The sequence below is a fragment of the Grammomys surdaster genome, unplaced genomic scaffold (genome assembly GCF_004785775.1).
Source record: "Grammomys surdaster isolate TR1022 unplaced genomic scaffold, NIH_TR_1.0 126660, whole genome shotgun sequence".
Lineage (NCBI taxonomy): Eukaryota > Metazoa > Chordata > Mammalia > Rodentia > Muridae > Grammomys > Grammomys surdaster.
In genome coordinates this window covers 1,655,731-1,671,905 of record NW_021621449.1, presented here as the reverse complement: position 1 = coordinate 1,671,905, position 16,175 = coordinate 1,655,731, and the positions used below count along the sequence as shown (strand labels likewise).

Sequence of the window (16,175 nt, the reverse complement as noted above, 5' to 3'; positions counted from 1 at the left end):
TGTCAAAAAAGAGAAAGGAAGGAAGAAGGAAGGAAGGGAGGGAAGGAGGGAGGAAGGAAGGAAGGAAGGAAGGAAGGAAAAGAAAAGAAGACAAGCGAGGAGAGGCGAGGCGAGGAGAGGCGAGGAGAGGAGAGGAGAGGAGAGGAGAGGGGACCAGTAGTGTCTTTCTAGATTTAATCTTAGACCTGCCACCTCTCTGGGCAGCCTACTCTACCCCTGACATGGATAGATAAGAACTCTCTTGAGCAGTAGTCATGGAAGTTGACTCTGACTCCCTTACTCTCTGAATTGGAGACTTTGTGGACCCTGAAGATAGGGTAAACAAATCCAGACTTAAGGCATATGGATTGGGATTTTACGCAAATGGATGCCTCCAGCCTGGTCTCTCATAAACCAGCTCAGGAGGGACCATTCCCACACTCTGGGTAACATTGTATTGGAGGCTCCAACCAGCCACTCTAACATGAGACTTCTAGGAGGGACTTCCAGGGAGTCAGCCTGTTCTGATGATTTCTACAGGAATATCCTTAGAGCACAGTGAAGATCACACAGTTTCAAGCATTCAGGATGTGCAGAGGGCGGGCACAGCTCCAGGAATCTCCCATTCAAGGCCGTATTCCATCTCAGTGGCAGCTGTGGGAGCGCCCATTTCTAATAATCCAGGAATCAAAGAACAGAGAGGTTAGGGAGCTTCCATTCAGCCACACAGCTTATAGATGGCTGAGACCTGCAGCCAGGCAGAATGAGCCCATAATCCCACAACACAACATTGTCTGTGCCCCACTCCACAAGAAGCATGATCTGCTGCGCTCACTGTTCTTGTGACTCTCTGCTTCTGAATCTCAGCGCTGGAAAGCCCAGTGCAGGCTCAGCTGTAGCTTAGTCCTCCCATCTTGCCTGGGTAGAACAGACCCAGAGAACAGAACTGACTCGTCCACTGACCAGTGGAAATGGAGCAGACTCAGGTACAACTCCATCCCTCTCCTCTGCTTTACTTGCTGTGCTGTGATCCTCTCATCTGGGAAAGAGCAGAGAGTGTGATTCCCGAGTCTCATGAGGCCTGCACTAGATCCAGTTTCTCCTGCTTGGTGTGCATTTTAAAGCACCCTCAGATAGCTGGCTGACGCCATCACTTCAGGCAGTATTAAAAGGAGTATTCTCAGCACCTCAGCTGAAAGGGGCTTCAAACTACTCACTTGTCAACATGTCAACACAGGCTTGATCTGAAGAAACACAATGAAAGCCATTACTTACTAAGTCGGGCCATACCAGGACCTTTGTGTACCTTGGCTTCTTAAAACTCATACCAGCTCCACCCAGAAGACATGATAGGCGTTGTGTCCATGTAAGTGAGAGAAGTAAGGCACATTGAAACTTAGTGGCTTGAGCAAGACTGCTGAAAACAGAAACAAGACTCAAATGGAAAGGCTTAACCTCTTCCAAGCCCCAGGTTGTTACAGTATACAGTCTTACATCTCAAAATGTAGTGCCCCAACTGGCAACATCAGTATCACCTGGAAGCCTGCAGGTGATGCAAACTCTGTCCCTGCTCCAGGGCCATCGAATGAGAAACTCTGGGGCCCAGTAATCTAGGCTTGGCATGAGCACCGGGGATTCTGAGACATGTTTGGGACTCGTGACCTCTGCCCACCAGGATGCTGCCAATTTCAGCAAGAGAAAAATCTGTTCTAGCATCCATGACTGCCGGTGTGTCTGGGTAGTTACAGCAGAGTGCTCTTGATTCCTGAGTCTATACCTGGCAGCCATCCTTTTGGAGGCTCTTTGTGCCCCAGCACCATGAGGGGAACACTGGTCAGTCCCTGAGTCAGCATCCTCTCATTCTGTTTTCTTTTCCATTCACTTTTCTAAAAGGCCTTCACAGAGCATGTTATGAGTTCTGACCAGAAAAAAAATAACCCTCTAGTGGATGAGGATGTTTTTAATTAAATTGTGTAAGCAAGCACTGTAGAATAAAAGCAGGGTCTGTGCGTCTCATGGCCTTTCCCCCCCCCCCCCACCCAAGAGCAGCTACTGGCTTCCTCCCAGGCCTCAGCTTGGCCTCACTGACAATATCTTCACCATCTCTTCTGGCCAATTAAAAAATCCCTGCTGTTGCTATTACCTATTTTCAGCTTCCAAGCAGTTCCTTTGTCTGCCAGACACTGTCTTGCTCTCCTTTAAAAAAAAAAAAAGATCCTGAGATGACGCAATTCATTTTGATCACAGTTGTGTAGGATGCTTCATTTCCCGCAACACAAGTTGATTGCGTGAACAGATCAGTGCTAACAAGCAATTTGATGCAAGAGTGTACTCTTCGTACAGATGCAGGAGCAGCTGGCTCTCTGCTCCCAAGCCCTCTTGAGCTGTTTGCTGCAGCCTCCACCCCATCCCTCAAAACATGCAGGCAAGAAGGAAGCCCAAGCAAACCCACTCTCCCCACCCCCACCCCGATTCACTGGCTGATCCATCCACAACCCTCTTGAGCAGGTCCAGACTCTCTCAAAAGCAATCCAATCAGTGCATGTCCACACACTCCAGGTCTCATTACACACTCAGTTGTTTCTGCAGCTGAAGGAGGCAAGAAGTGCATGTGACCCATGCCGCTGCTTCACTGGCCAGCACCAGCAGTCCTCCAAGACATTTCCCTGGCAGACGTCTGGGGTCAACTCCAGATCATCTTGACAGAGAATAAGAACTAAGAGATCCTAGGCCCGTGGGTGGAGTTTCGGAGGGTCCTTGAGCTTCTTCTCCAGCTAACCTTCAACAGCACATGATCCTGCATCTTCCAACTGATTTTCACTCACTCGTACGATCATCCTACAAAGGTTACGACTTCATATATACTCTAGAGAAGCAAGGTGAGACCAGCTCGCCGATCCCAAAGCAGAGCTGAGAAGCAACATATTCTAACCATGCAAGGGATTTTTAAAGCAGACAGAAGACAAGTCCAGAAAACTATGGAAGCTGGGGAGACCACAGACCTTTAAGGCTGGGGTTAGGCAGCATGAAGGCAAGACTGCAGGAAGGGGCCAGGAGGAAGGGGCAGGAGGAGAGGGATGCTAAGAGCCTGCTCTGCTGGGGAATATCATACAGGGGTGTGGAAGGTTCTGAAGAAAAGCAAACAGGGCAGCCAGTGAAGACCAGGCAAATGTCCTGGAAGGATGGTTCTCAAGGATGACCTGAAGGCAGGAAGTAAGAAAGGACCAGGTCACTAGCCACAGCTCTGGCTGCAGCAGGGGAGAAGTGGGTGGATCTCAGAGACAGTGGCAAGTGTGGGAGGAAAGCAGAGTGCTGTGTCACCTTGAGTAGCCACCTGAGTGGGTGAGAATTCAGGACACTCATCTTTGCATAGAACTAACTGAGCCCAGGCTCGTTACATTGGTGCAGATATTTCCTGATACAAGCACATATATAATTTCAGTTTAAACTAGAAGGGTATGCTGCACCTCAGGACATCTCATCTGCAGAACTGATCAAACTTGACATTGCCAAATATTTGCTTAGGCAAGTCAAACTGTCAGATGGCAGGTAAAACAAAAGATGCACAGCCTGTTGTCTACTCAAGAGAAGTTGGGACATCCTATATTTTCATGATTGTCACCCAGTAAGGACATTCAGACTTCAGATGACTCAACCAGGAAAAAGGGGTACCACTGATGCTCCACCAGGATGCAGAGGCAATGGTTACCCCCAGCTAGGTAGCACTATCATTGACTCTTATAAACAATGGAGATGAGAAATAGAGACCCACCAATAAGGGGACTCAGTGTAAGAAACAATCTAATGAACTCCGAGCTACAGGAAGTAGTGGGAGCCAGTAGGATCAGCAAGACCTCCTAGAGAAGGATTTTTAAGACAGGGAGAAAGATCTGGGGGCCATCTCTAAGACAGAGGTCAGATAGAAGATAAGTACCTAGAAAGAGAAAAGAGTCACCCCCAGAAAGAGGCAATGCTCCCCATACCTGAGGACATGATAAATAGAGTCCACTGAACTTGGTGACAGGGTGACCAGTGGTGGCCTTGACAAGAGACATGTGACAGGCTGATGAGAACATACACTGGACTAGAACGTAAAAAGAGGCCAGGCCACAAGACAGCACGAACACAGATGTCTTCTTGAAGTTTGGCTCTAAACAAAAGCAAAGGGAGAGACTGGGCAATGAGGAGCCGTCAGCACAGGCTCTCATCTGTACACTCAAAGAGACACACAGTGGGTCTTCATAAAGACTTGCAAGGCTATGGTGTAGCTCAGTGGTAGAGTTGTGTGTAAGGCTGTAGATCTACTCCTAGCTTTGGATAAAAAGAAAGAAAGAAAAAAGAAGGAAAGAGAGAAGGAGAAGGAAGGAATTAGTACAAGAGAAATACAACTCAACACAACCTCTTTAACTTAGGGTCCCAAGGTAAAACCTCAGTCCTAGTCTCCTGCTCACCTTAACTGTTGCCGAGTTACGGGACTCATCCTGGACCCTCTGTGCCTAGCTCCCATGCCCCCTCCATCCTTCAGTCCCAGATTCCTCCGAACGGTATCTCAGACCCTGCGTTCACCACCACCATCCTCAGCCTCAACCTAGAGCCAGCCATAGCACCTCTAGCTGGGACCCTTGAAGTGGCATCTTGACTGGACTCCCTGCCCCCTCTTGATCACTCCCACCCCTTGCTCTCTGCTCCCTCCCTCTCATTTCTCCCTGCCCCCACCTCCAGCAACCAGAGAAATCTTCATGAAATCTTGCAGTACTCAGGATAGACTTTAGAGTCCTTATAACTGGCAGGTGAAAAATCCTGTTTGCCCCAAGCCTCTATGTCTTTCAGGTTCCCCTCTTCTCTGCTTTACACACTTACCAACCTCTTCTAGATGCTTGGAACTCTTGTCTACCACAACCCTGGAGTATTCATCATCCTCTTCAATCTCCTCAGCCTCCTCAGCCTCCTCAGCCTCCTCAGCCTCCTCAGCCTCCTCAGCCTCCTCAGCCTCCTCAGCCTCCTCAGCCTACCTACTTCACCTCAACAGCACAACTCATCTTTCAGATCTCAACTGAAATTGCATGTCTCCTAAGAGTTCTTTATGGCAAAAGCAATACAAGATATGTCTTCTTTGTCTTTGTGTGAAACTTGTCCTTTCTCTACATAGAACCTGTAATGAGTATGAAGAATTTTAGAGGACGGGAGAAGAGAACCCAAGCTCCCCTTGATCATGTGATCCTCCGACCCAGCCTTCCAAGTCCTGAGATTATAGGTGCTTGCCACTACACTTAGCTACAAAGAAATAGTTTTGATCCTGCTTTTAAAGCATGGCTCCATGTCATTGTCAGGGTTTCTATTGCTGTGATAAACATCACAACGCCCCCTCCTCAAAAAAAAATATATGGAGGAAAAAGTTTATTTTGGCTTGCAATTCCGATTTACAGTCCATCACTGAGAAAAGTCAGGGCAGGAACTCAAACGATGCAGGAACCTGGAGGCAGGAGCTGATGCAGAGGTCATAGAGGGGGGCTGCTTACTGGCTTGTTCCTCGTGGCTTACACATCCTGCTTTCTTATAGAACCCAGAACCACCAGTCTAGAGATGGCACCCCTTACAGTGAGTTGGTCCTTCTCATAGCAATCATCAATCAAGAAGCTGCATTGTGGACTTGCCCACAGACCCACCTGGTGGGATAATTTCCTCAGTTGAGGCTCCCTCCTTCCAAATGACTCTAGCTCATGCCAAGTTGACATAAGAGTACCCAGGACCTTACCCCAGAACAGAGGCTGTTTGTATTGCTAGCCACTCTCAGCAGGTCCTTGGCCCAGCCTTGTACTTAAGAACCATTTAGTGCATGTGTTGAAAGCAACCAGCCAACCACTCCAAGAGCACTGGCAAGGCCTAGAAGAGGGGTATAAGAAGCCAGGAGTGCAAGCTCCCTTGTGGGGTATGTGCCAGGTGGGCCCTGAAGTGGAAGGTAACCATGCATCCTCCCTGACAACTTCTGTCAATCAAGAGTCTCCTCACATATCTGTGGTTACTGACCGAATGTGTCCAGATGTCCTCCAAGGCACCTCCCACGCTTCACTGTGGATCTGGGGGAGACAGAATCCCTCAGAGAGAACCAGTTAGGACCAACCACTGAGAAACAGGGAACATTAAGGAGATGGGAAAGATGTCCAGGCTTTTCCAGGAGGTGTTCCCAGAGTCTGTGCGGTCCTACGGGGCCAGTCTCTTCTATGAGAGTGCTGCAGAACTTGAAGGTAATAGTTAACATCTCATAAAATCCAGAGGATTGCCTTGTTATGTTCTTTTGGAGACATTAATTACTTTTCTTATCTCTTAATAAAATACTTCACAGAAGTAACTTCAGGGAGACACATACTTTAGTTCATCAAAGCTGGGAAGCCACAGTGGCAGGGGCAAGCCCGTTCACAGTAGCACAAGTGTGAGAAAACAGCTGCTAACAGCTGTCTTGGGGATCAGGGAATGGAGATATAGCCAGAAGCAGGTTGCCAGGGGCTTCTTTCTGCCAGCTAGGTCCCAAGCTCCAAAGGTTCTGTAACCTCCAAAATCAGTAACACCAGGTGGGATCCAGGCACTCAAGCACATGGGATTGTGGGAAACGGCTCATATCCAACACACAACAAGCCCTAAAATAACCTTAAATAAGCAAGACTCCAGAGGGAGCCTCCCAGCTGATGCCCCGTGTGCACAAGAGGAAGCCCCACAGGAAGGAGCCTCCCAGAACCACAGGGAAGCCTGCTCTCCTAGTTCTGGCTGCACAGGACAAGCTTCTAGGTGGCCTAAAATGTGCATTGTGTAAAATTGGAAGATGAGAAGAGTCAAGAGGACTCTAGGGATGCAAGGTTATCTGCCCTAGGTCCCAGCAGCAATAAGGGTTGGCTAACTGATCAACAGTCTGTTTCTTCTAGCGATTCTGGGGAACAGAGAAAGATAGGAAGGGAGATTTTAAACACTGGCAGATGCTACAAAATAGAAATATGGAGAAGAAAAATGAGGAAAGTAAAAGGTGAGGAGGTGCCAGCCAAATCCATACTGAGGGAACCCATGCTGTTAAGATTATGGGTAACGGTCCTGAAGATGAGTGACTACTGGAGCAGACTGCTAGGAGACAGCACAGTCGACTTCCCTCCCTGTCAGCTTTCCCAGGAGGACACAGACCCCACCAAGAAAGCATAGAATGACTTCCTGAACTGCAGGCGGAATGACCACTACTCATCACAGGGAGATGAGTTTCATGTCATCCAGAGTGCCGTGTCCTTGTCTGCCACTGTTAGAAGCATCTGTGGCTTTAGGTGGTATCATACTGTGCTAGCATGGTGGGCTGTGAGCTCACCCTGCTTCTGTGTCCTGCTCAGGAAATACCAGAGTTGAGATGAGGGCGGGGCAGGTCCTACGAGTTCAGCGTGGCTAACCCATAGCTATGTAAGAAGTGACTTGTCTCTGTGGAGGAGCAAGGGCTTTCCCATGGCTCAGCCCATTCTTTTCCCTTTCCTGCTGGGCCTTTGCAGCCAGAAAAAGTATTAGGATTTCTCCCCAGGTTGTAAGAGTTCTAGGAGTGCACCTACTATCAAACACCGACGCTGTAGTTAAGAGCACTGACTGCTCTTGCATAGAACCTGGGTTCAGTTCCCAGCACCCACGTGTCAGCTCATAACTGCTTGTAACTCCAGTTCCAGGGGAATCTGACGCCCTCTTCTGGCCTCTTATGGAACTGCATAAATATGTTGCACATACATACATACAGGCAAAATACTCATACACATTTAAAAAAAAACACTGATATCTCAAGGTGCATCACAGGGAGGCGAGTTGAGGATGGGTGATGCTGCACCTATCTGTAATCCTAGCTTTCTGTCCCTTCCTGCACCCACACAGAGTAATCCTGATAGCCTTGGAGGAAAAGCTGCCAATGGGCTGAGCATCCTCCAACTCTTTGCTTTGGCTCATCCCCTGGTTTCCCCCATTTTAAGTATCACTCACAGAGCTGATAAAGAATGCAGATTCCCAGGCCAGCCTCCAAATGTTCTAACCCACTAGATCCGGACAGGGTCCAGAGAGCTGCATATATTAACTAATACCTTCTCCGTCACAATTCAGGGCTCTCAGAACAGCCTAGAAGATTCTGAATTAGAGGCATTCTGGCTCCACTGCAGTCCTCCCACCCCTGTCTTGGGATGGGAGCCGTATTTCATCTGACTGCTTCTCCTGAACAAGGACAGTTTAAACCCACAGCTCATTACTGGAATCCTTAGCCACAGCCCATGAACCAGTGAACCGGTGAGATAGCAGGCTGCATGTCACCTGAGGAGAGGACCGGAAACTAGGCCATAGTGCTTGGCTGGGCTGATCCCATCCCCTCAGCTGCCACTTTCTTCCCTGTCTCTCCCATGAGCCCTGCTTCCAGCAGCCACTTCCATACCATGTAGGAGACCAACCTGGCCTGGAGCTCTGAGGGCAGAGGAAGATGGAGAGAGGCTTCTGAAGAAACACAGAAAGGGAAGAGAGTTTTCAGGAGCCCACAGCAGATGGAGAGAAGAAAAGGATAGGTGGACCGATGAGCAAGGCCTGAGAAGCTACCAGAAATCAGCCCATTATGGCAGAGGGTTGGCCTGGGCCTTGGAGGAGCCAGGACCTCTAGTCAGTGTTGGCCCAGCTGAGCCCTCAGACCTCTTCCTTGTCCTTATAAGGGTCCCCAGCTCTGCAGTAAGAGGGTAAAATGTGTTCAGCCTCTCTGCCCCTGCGTGCTCAGGCCCCTCACCCAATACAGGGAGTCCTCCTGGCCCAACATCATGTCTACCTGACTTCTCCTGTCTCTTTCTCTCCACCCTCCTCAGTCTACTCCCTTCTTCTCGTGTCCGTTTTCCTTTTGGTCTCCCTGCTCTTCTTCCTCCAATCATCTCTTTGCTTCTTTGTCTCTATTCGGTTCTCTGTTGGCCTTCCCTGGCCCCTTTCTCTGTGGGTCCATCTACAGGACTCATAGTACCAAGGCTCTGTCTCCTTCCATGTCTGGCCCTGGCTTGGGTTCTGTGTCCATATTACATCAGCGCTGTCCCTCCTCTGCCTCTGTGTCCCCTGCTAGGGCTGTTTCCTTCTCCAGGAGAGCAACACTATATGACTCGATGCCTGGGTCCTACCTGGGCTGAGCTATGAGCACCCATTGTCTCATGATGCTCCCGAAGCTCACACCAAGCTAAGGAAAGTTCAATGCAGAAGCAAACACTCAGGTTTCCACTGAGAAAGCAGGGTGGTCTCTGCCTGGGCAGATTTGGAGGCTCTGCCATCCAGGCAGCCTTCTCCAGCACGGACTGGTTTTCAGGCTTGTGCTTCCTGCTCCATCCACTAACCCACCCTGACAAGCTTGAGACAAGCTTGAGAGAAGCCCAGCAAGTGCAGCTGAGGGTGGCTATGGATTTACCCAGGGCAGGGAGAGGAAAGGAGAAGGATTCTGCTCCCTCCCAGTCCCTCATTTCTTTGCAGTCTCTGGGCCTGACCTCTCTCCCTACTTCCACAGTGGGATGGCAGAGTCCACACATCTTCATGCCTAGATCACTGCTTTTTGACATCTTTCTTTGTTTTCTCCTGACAAATGGCAACAGAGTTGAGGGACTCTGGGTCTTCTGAAATTTTGGAAGAGGTGGGTCCTGCTCAGAGCCTGACTACACCTCAGCTGGCCACTTTATAGATGCCTGATTAGTCCTTGTTGGGAGTGCTGGGTACTGAGCTACATGCTTGGTTCACAACTGGGAGCAGCCTTGAAGGACAAGATGACTTGTGCCCGCACTGTTCTGTGAGGCTGTCTGCCAGGAGAACCGAGCAGATGACAAGGGGCCAGCTGTGAAGGCGCCAATAGGGAGGTAACTAGAATAGGGTTGTGACAGAGATGACAGATGTCAACTCTGGGAGCCTGTGGGCATGTGGCAGCCATATTGTGATAAGGTTCTCTTGGCAGGAAGGTCTAATGTTGGAAGTATCATGTGTGCAACATGGCCACACCCAAATTCCTGTCACCCTACACAAGACCCTGGGAATAGAACACCCCAAAAGAAACTGAGGCAGAAGGGCGGGGGTTGCTCAAACAGGGAGAACACTCTGCATGCATTGTTCTTTCCAGGCAGGCTAAAAAAAAAAAAAAAAAAAAAAGAGTGTGTTAGTTAAGCTTTGCATTGCTGTGAAGAGGCACTATGACCAAGGCAACTCTTATATGGACAATATTTAGTTGGAGCTGGCTTACAGGTTCAGAGGTTCAGTCCATTGTCATCAAGACCAAGACGGGAACATGGCAGCATCCAAGCAGGCATGGTGCAGGAGGAGCTGAGAGTTCTACATCTTGTTCCAATGGCAAATAGGAGGAAACTGGCTTCCTCAGGCAGCCAGAAGAAAGCTCTCAAAACCCACACCTACAGGGACATGCTTCCTCCAACAAGGCCACACCTCCTCCAACCAGGCCACACCTACTCCAATGAGGCCCGACTTCCAAATAGTGCCACTCCCTGGGCCAAGCATATTCAAACCACCACAAAAGGGATCCAGAAAAGATTCACCCACTCAGAGGCCCTGGTGGGGAGAAAAGGATTCTCCATCCGTCTTAATAGGATAGGATATGTAACATTTATCTCCACCCCATTTTTTTGAGGTAGAATTATTATAGTACCCAAGGGATCCTTCTTCTGCAACATTCAAAGTAGCCAGGACCGTAAGTATGAGCCGCCATGCTTGGTTCACTCCAGTTACAAGTGTTTTTTTTAACCCTGAGATCCTCTAGGGCTTACGAGAGCCTGGATCCAGAACAGAAAAAGGTCTGAGCTCAGCTTTCCCTATCATTGGTGGTGTGGGGCAGTGGCTCATCACTCTGGGTCTCAGGTTTTTGGCTGTGGGGCAGATATGGCAGCCAAAAGCTTGCCTCGTAGGGCTGTGGCATGAGATGAGAGATGGCAGAAGAAAGATGTCCTCCTGGATTATTCGGAGGAGACCCCAGAGGGGTAAGCAAGGCTCTAAGACTTGTCCCCCATTCCCTCCTGGCTAGAAACAAGCCAGATCTCCTCACCCCTCCAGGGTGGCCTCACCTCATCCCCTGCCCCCAGCTCCAGAGGAATTGACAGGGACTAACCTCACCCACAACTCCCTTCTGCTTGCCCTCAGCTGTGTGGTAGATGAAATGGACTTTTCCAACATGGAGCTGGATGAAGCCCTGAGGAAGTTTCAAGCACACATCCGCGTGCAGGGGGAAGCCCAGAAGGTGGAGAGACTCATAGAAGCTTTCAGGTGAGAGTCCTTTCCCAGCTCCTCTCCCCATCCTCCAAACATCCCTGATTCCTGGGAAACAGAAGTAGTGAAGAAAAGCTGCCATGAGCCCTCTGGTACAGACGGGAAGTGGGGCTAAATAGAACAAAGGAACAGAGTCCTTTAGTGAGTCCTTCAAGCTGGAAGCCACATAGGACCCTCCCAGTGCATGCTTCTTGCTTATCTACAGACAGCCTATTTGACTAAGCACATGTGGGAGGTGGGTATTGGAGGGTGGACAGCCAGTGGCCTCCCTGATCCCAAAATCCGCCAAGAGCTTTGACGGAGAAACTCATGGTCCTACCCCCTGCCACACACTAGCCAGCGCTACTGCATGTGCAATCCTGAGGTGGTGCAACAGTTCCACAACCCAGACACCATCTTCATCCTGGCCTTTGCCATCATCCTTCTCAACACTGACATGTACAGCCCCAACATCAAGCCTGACCGGAAGATGATGCTAGAAGACTTTATCCGAAACCTTCGAGGTGAGGAGGCTGGACAGGGTAGGTGGGGTGAGGGTGCTGCACCATGCAGCTCAGTCCTGTTCCTGTTACTTCTGTGAATATGAGCTCTAACTGCAGATGTCATTTGTCCCTGAGGACCAAGTAATCTCTAGCAGGCTGGGAACATTTCACACTGAGTCTCCAGGTACTCCAGGTACTGTAGACCTACTCAAAGCAACAGGGCTCTATAGCAATACCTTCTGCCTTTTGTGTATTGCAGACCATCCCCACTGGGTGACCTCAGGGTCATTGGTACTAGTCTGGTGTGTGCATGGGACCAGTCCTTCTCATCTCATGACATAGGAGAGAAGGAATTGGGAATAGAGCTTCCAGTTCTAAGTTTTTTGAATTCAGCCTTGCAGTTATTTGATAGCATCCAGCAGAGAAACCTTCCTAGTCGATACATGCATTTCTCACAGGCGCCAGATCAAACCTGTTCTATCGGTGTATGAGGCATGGAACACTGAGAGCTCTGGGCATCAAAAAATTCAAAGTGTTGGGTGTAGTACTGTGCACCTGTAATCCTCGGCACAGGGAAGGATAAAGCAGGAGGGTTGCTGCTTGCTAGAGGCCAGCCGGGGCTACAGAGTGAGATCAAGGCCAGCCTGGACTATAAAATGATACCTTGCCTCCAAAACTTAAAAAAATCAAAGTTATGCATGTATGTATTTAATAAAGTGAAATAATTCTCAAGGTTTATTACAGAGAAGAAGAGCCTGTCCCTGTCACCTGCCATTCCCTCGCGCTACACTTTCAATAGTTTTCAGTTGCTTATTGATTTATTTTACGGTGCTAGGATAGAAACCAAGGACTTCTGGATGCTAGACAAGCCGCCTTCTGCTGAGCTATATCCCCAGCCTGTTGGCTATGTGTTTAGTGTTCCTTCCACATCAACAAGTGACATGCCGTTTCTTTCTTCCTATCCCTTGTTATAAACGGAAACTATAGAAGATATATAAACACAACAGTTTATATTCATGGATACTATGCGGTCCCTCCTGTGTCTACAAAGTAACCATTTCCATCACCTCAGAAACTCCTTTCTCACCCCATCCCACCCAAGACACTTGTCTGAGCTTGCCACTATCGTGTCTTGCAATGCTGTCCAGTAGCCTTCTCCTTCCCTGAACTATTGAAATGGACTCACACAATACATATACTGTACTGTTTGGGGTTTTTTACTTAATAAATTCTTATTTTAAGCATTGTTTAAATTTTCTATTATGTAGAGTTTTTTATCCACTTTGCTCATCCACCTCCATGAAAACCAGTACGGGAGAGAAACGCTTGAGTAAACGCAGCCCAAAGCCAACAACACTTCAGAGTACCGTGGCTACAGTTTCCCATCTTCCCTTGATTGGTGTTTTCCTGTTTTCAATCTGGCTCCTATGTTTCCACCACTAAAACATCTTTCCTTTGGTGGGAGTGTGGAACAGTTGGTAAAGGTCAGAGACAAAACACAATCAAAGCCACCTCCCTAGTACCTCAACGTGGAGGGAAATCGTGTCCCTCTTGTATGAGGCTCTGAACCCTCCACGTTGGTAGGTGTGGATGACGGTGCGGACATCCCCAGAGAGCTGGTGGTAGGCATCTATGAAAGGATCCAGCAGAAGGAGCTCAGATCCAATGAGGACCATGTCACATATGTCACCAAGGTGGAGAAGTCCATCGTGGGGATGAAGACGGTAAGGACCCACACAAAGCAGCACTCCCTGGAGCACTTGACCTCCTCTCCTGTGGTGAGCTAACCAGCCAGCCATCTTCCATTTCTTGTCCTTTCCTTCATCCTGAAATCTCCACCAATCTCTTCCTTGCCTTTCGCAAAATCGTCTCTCTGTTAGCCAGGGATTGAGCTTGTGCTGTGTGCCAAGCACTGCATCCTTTCCCCCTTTGCATAATTTCCCCATCCCTTTTGCCCCTGCTGCTGTTACTAGGGTGAGATGTCAGAAAGGACTGGCCAGTGATCGAAGGCTGAAGCATGTGGATGGCCAGTCAGGAAAGTTTAGGATACCCTTCATAAGAGGCGGTGGATAGTAGGCATACCACGTTGGTAAGCAGACAGGCAGAAAATGAGCTACGTAGACTGTAGGTTTTGGCAACCTGGGCCCAGGAAACATGTTCTAATGCACAGTGAGTCTTAAGATGGCATCTGCTGTGGCTTTGTATGCTACTGGCACCTTACACTGAGTGCAGGGAAGTCAGGGACGCTTTATGACCCTCCCACTGGAGGGGCCTTTGAGCTCTGCCTGCAAACTCCCTCCACCGTGCAGGAAGGATATCACTGCAGAGCCTCTAAAGCCGAGGGCTCAGCACTCGTCTGATCTGCAAGCCCGCTGATATTTCAGTTACTGGAACAGATCCCAGCGTTCTTATAATCCCCTCTCCTTTGCACACCTGCATTTGGGTGTGCAGTGGAGAGACGGGTAAGGATTTCACACATGCTTAGTCCTAGAGGGAGAAAGGCTAGTGGTAGATATTTGAACACTCTGAAGGCTTATTTCAATTTCTGTTCTTTATCCCTCAATCTCATTACAGGCATAATGAATCTTTTTCTCTGAGCATGCTGCCCTAGAGGTGTTATGATGGGAATAGAGGCCCCCAGATGAGAGGTCGAGGGTCGTGTTGCCCTTTCCATAAGAGCAGAGACCATGTCCACTTCCTGGACCTCCATCTCTTCTTCTGTAAAAGGGAGCCCCTTGGCTGGGAAGAGGTCCATGGGGTCTCTGAGGTCTTCACTGTAGAGCCCTATCTGGGTTCCAGGTGCTGTCCATGCCACACCGTCGCCTGGTCTGCTGTAGCCGGCTCTTCGAGGTGACCGACGTGAACAAGCTACAGAAACAAGCCGCACACCAGAGAGAAGTGTTCCTCTTCAACGATCTGCTGGTGGTGAGCAGTACAGGCCAGGGCAGGGATAACCGAAGCTGGTGCTGTCCTGAGTCCATGCCAAACGGGACTGGACAGGGCAAGACTAAGCATGGAGGCCCAGGGCAGGGTGGACCAAGACTGAAGATGTGGGTATACCAGGACTCTACATGACACACCATGAATTTAAGGCACAGAGACGGGTCAATGTGAGAATGAGCCAGACCTCTGACAACCTGCCTCTCCATAGTGCCAAAAACCTGGGGTGAGGCATACAGCATTGGTGCCACAGTCCTTCTCTGGAGGTCATGAGAAGGCCACTGTCCTTGGGCTCAGGGAGAGGCTAGATAGCATGTGTATGTGTGGTGTATTTCCCTGAAACCAAGTGTCCCATCAGTAAATCAATAATCCATCCCACTGTGCAGGGACTTGTCCCCAGTGCCAAGAAGCAGGCAAGGGTGAATGAACTCCACAGAGTTGTCCTCTTGGGCTTTCTCCATAAGTGAGTCACACAGAAACCTGTGCAGGATCCCACAGAGGCACCTCTCGTTCCTCATCCTGCCAATCAGGCCCAGTGACAATCTCAGGCCATCCTTCTGTAGCCAGAGTACCAGAGCAGCACCCTGGTGCCTGTCACTCACAGAGCCAATACAAAAAGGTGGAAGCTGAACCTTACTCAGAGAGCAAACAATCTGAGAAGACAGTGGATTAACGTCTTTAAAACCTGTCTTTCATATCATCCCCTCCCAGAAGGTTATGGGAAGTTGGGGTTGGGGGCATAGGCAGTGAGTCATTCCAGAGCTCAGTTTTGCCCCTCAGTCAGGCAGTCATCTGGAGGACTTGTGATGACCACACTCCTCTTGCTCCCACCCGTGCCCTCTTCCATCGTACAGTGGAAGTTAGGGCTCAGGCACTTACAGAAGTCCTGAGTCTAGTTAGTGATGCTAGTTAGTGACACTTAATCCTGTTTGTATTAAGTAGCCCTTTATTCCTGCAGGAGCATTAGGTCTAGGGGGAGGGGCTTAACTCCAAATAAGCAAATTATTGACAGTAAGTGTGGGCAGCCAGTGATTGTGTGTGTGTGTGTGTGTGTGTGTGTGTGTGTGTGTTGGTTCCTCTTTTTGCAATATGGAGTACAAATGGGTCTGTATTATGTAGGATGTTAGAATGCTCTTCTCAGTCCCTCCTGTCCGCTATCACTGCCACAGAGCATTGGTACCTTTCTGGGGTGCACATCAGGGCTTACCCTCTACAAAGCTCCAGTGGGATAACAAAGAACCCCCATCTTTTGCCCCAGGCTCCCCCAACCCCAGAGGTCTCATTTTCTGCACACTCCTGGATTGCTCTAACACCTCGGCCCCAGCAGCTGCCTCCACTGGTTAGACCTCTCTTCCAATCGCTCCCTCCCTTCCCTTCAAAATCTTCTCTAGATGTGATCACCTCCCTCTCTTCAAGCAGGTCTTTAATTGAATGTGGCCTTCCCGGGTGGCCTCTTGCCCATGCAAGGCAGTCTGCCCGAGCACTTTCAATTTCTAATTT

At 49.3% G+C, this 16,175-nt stretch overlaps 1 protein-coding gene across 2 annotated transcripts in view; it reads left to right on the top strand.

The window, feature by feature from the left end:
- Iqsec3 (IQ motif and Sec7 domain 3) overlaps positions 1-16,175 on the top strand; it is a 99,615-nt gene that overhangs the window by 73,987 nt on the left and 9,453 nt on the right. For both annotated transcript variants that reach the window (XM_028761134.1, XM_028761135.1), the window contains 4 exons: positions 11,128-11,250; positions 11,590-11,756; positions 13,320-13,459; positions 14,535-14,660. In XM_028761134.1, the coding sequence (XP_028616967.1) occupies positions 11,128-11,250; positions 11,590-11,756; positions 13,320-13,459; positions 14,535-14,660 (556 nt within the window). The remainder of the gene's footprint in view (positions 1-11,127; positions 11,251-11,589; positions 11,757-13,319; positions 13,460-14,534; positions 14,661-16,175) is intronic.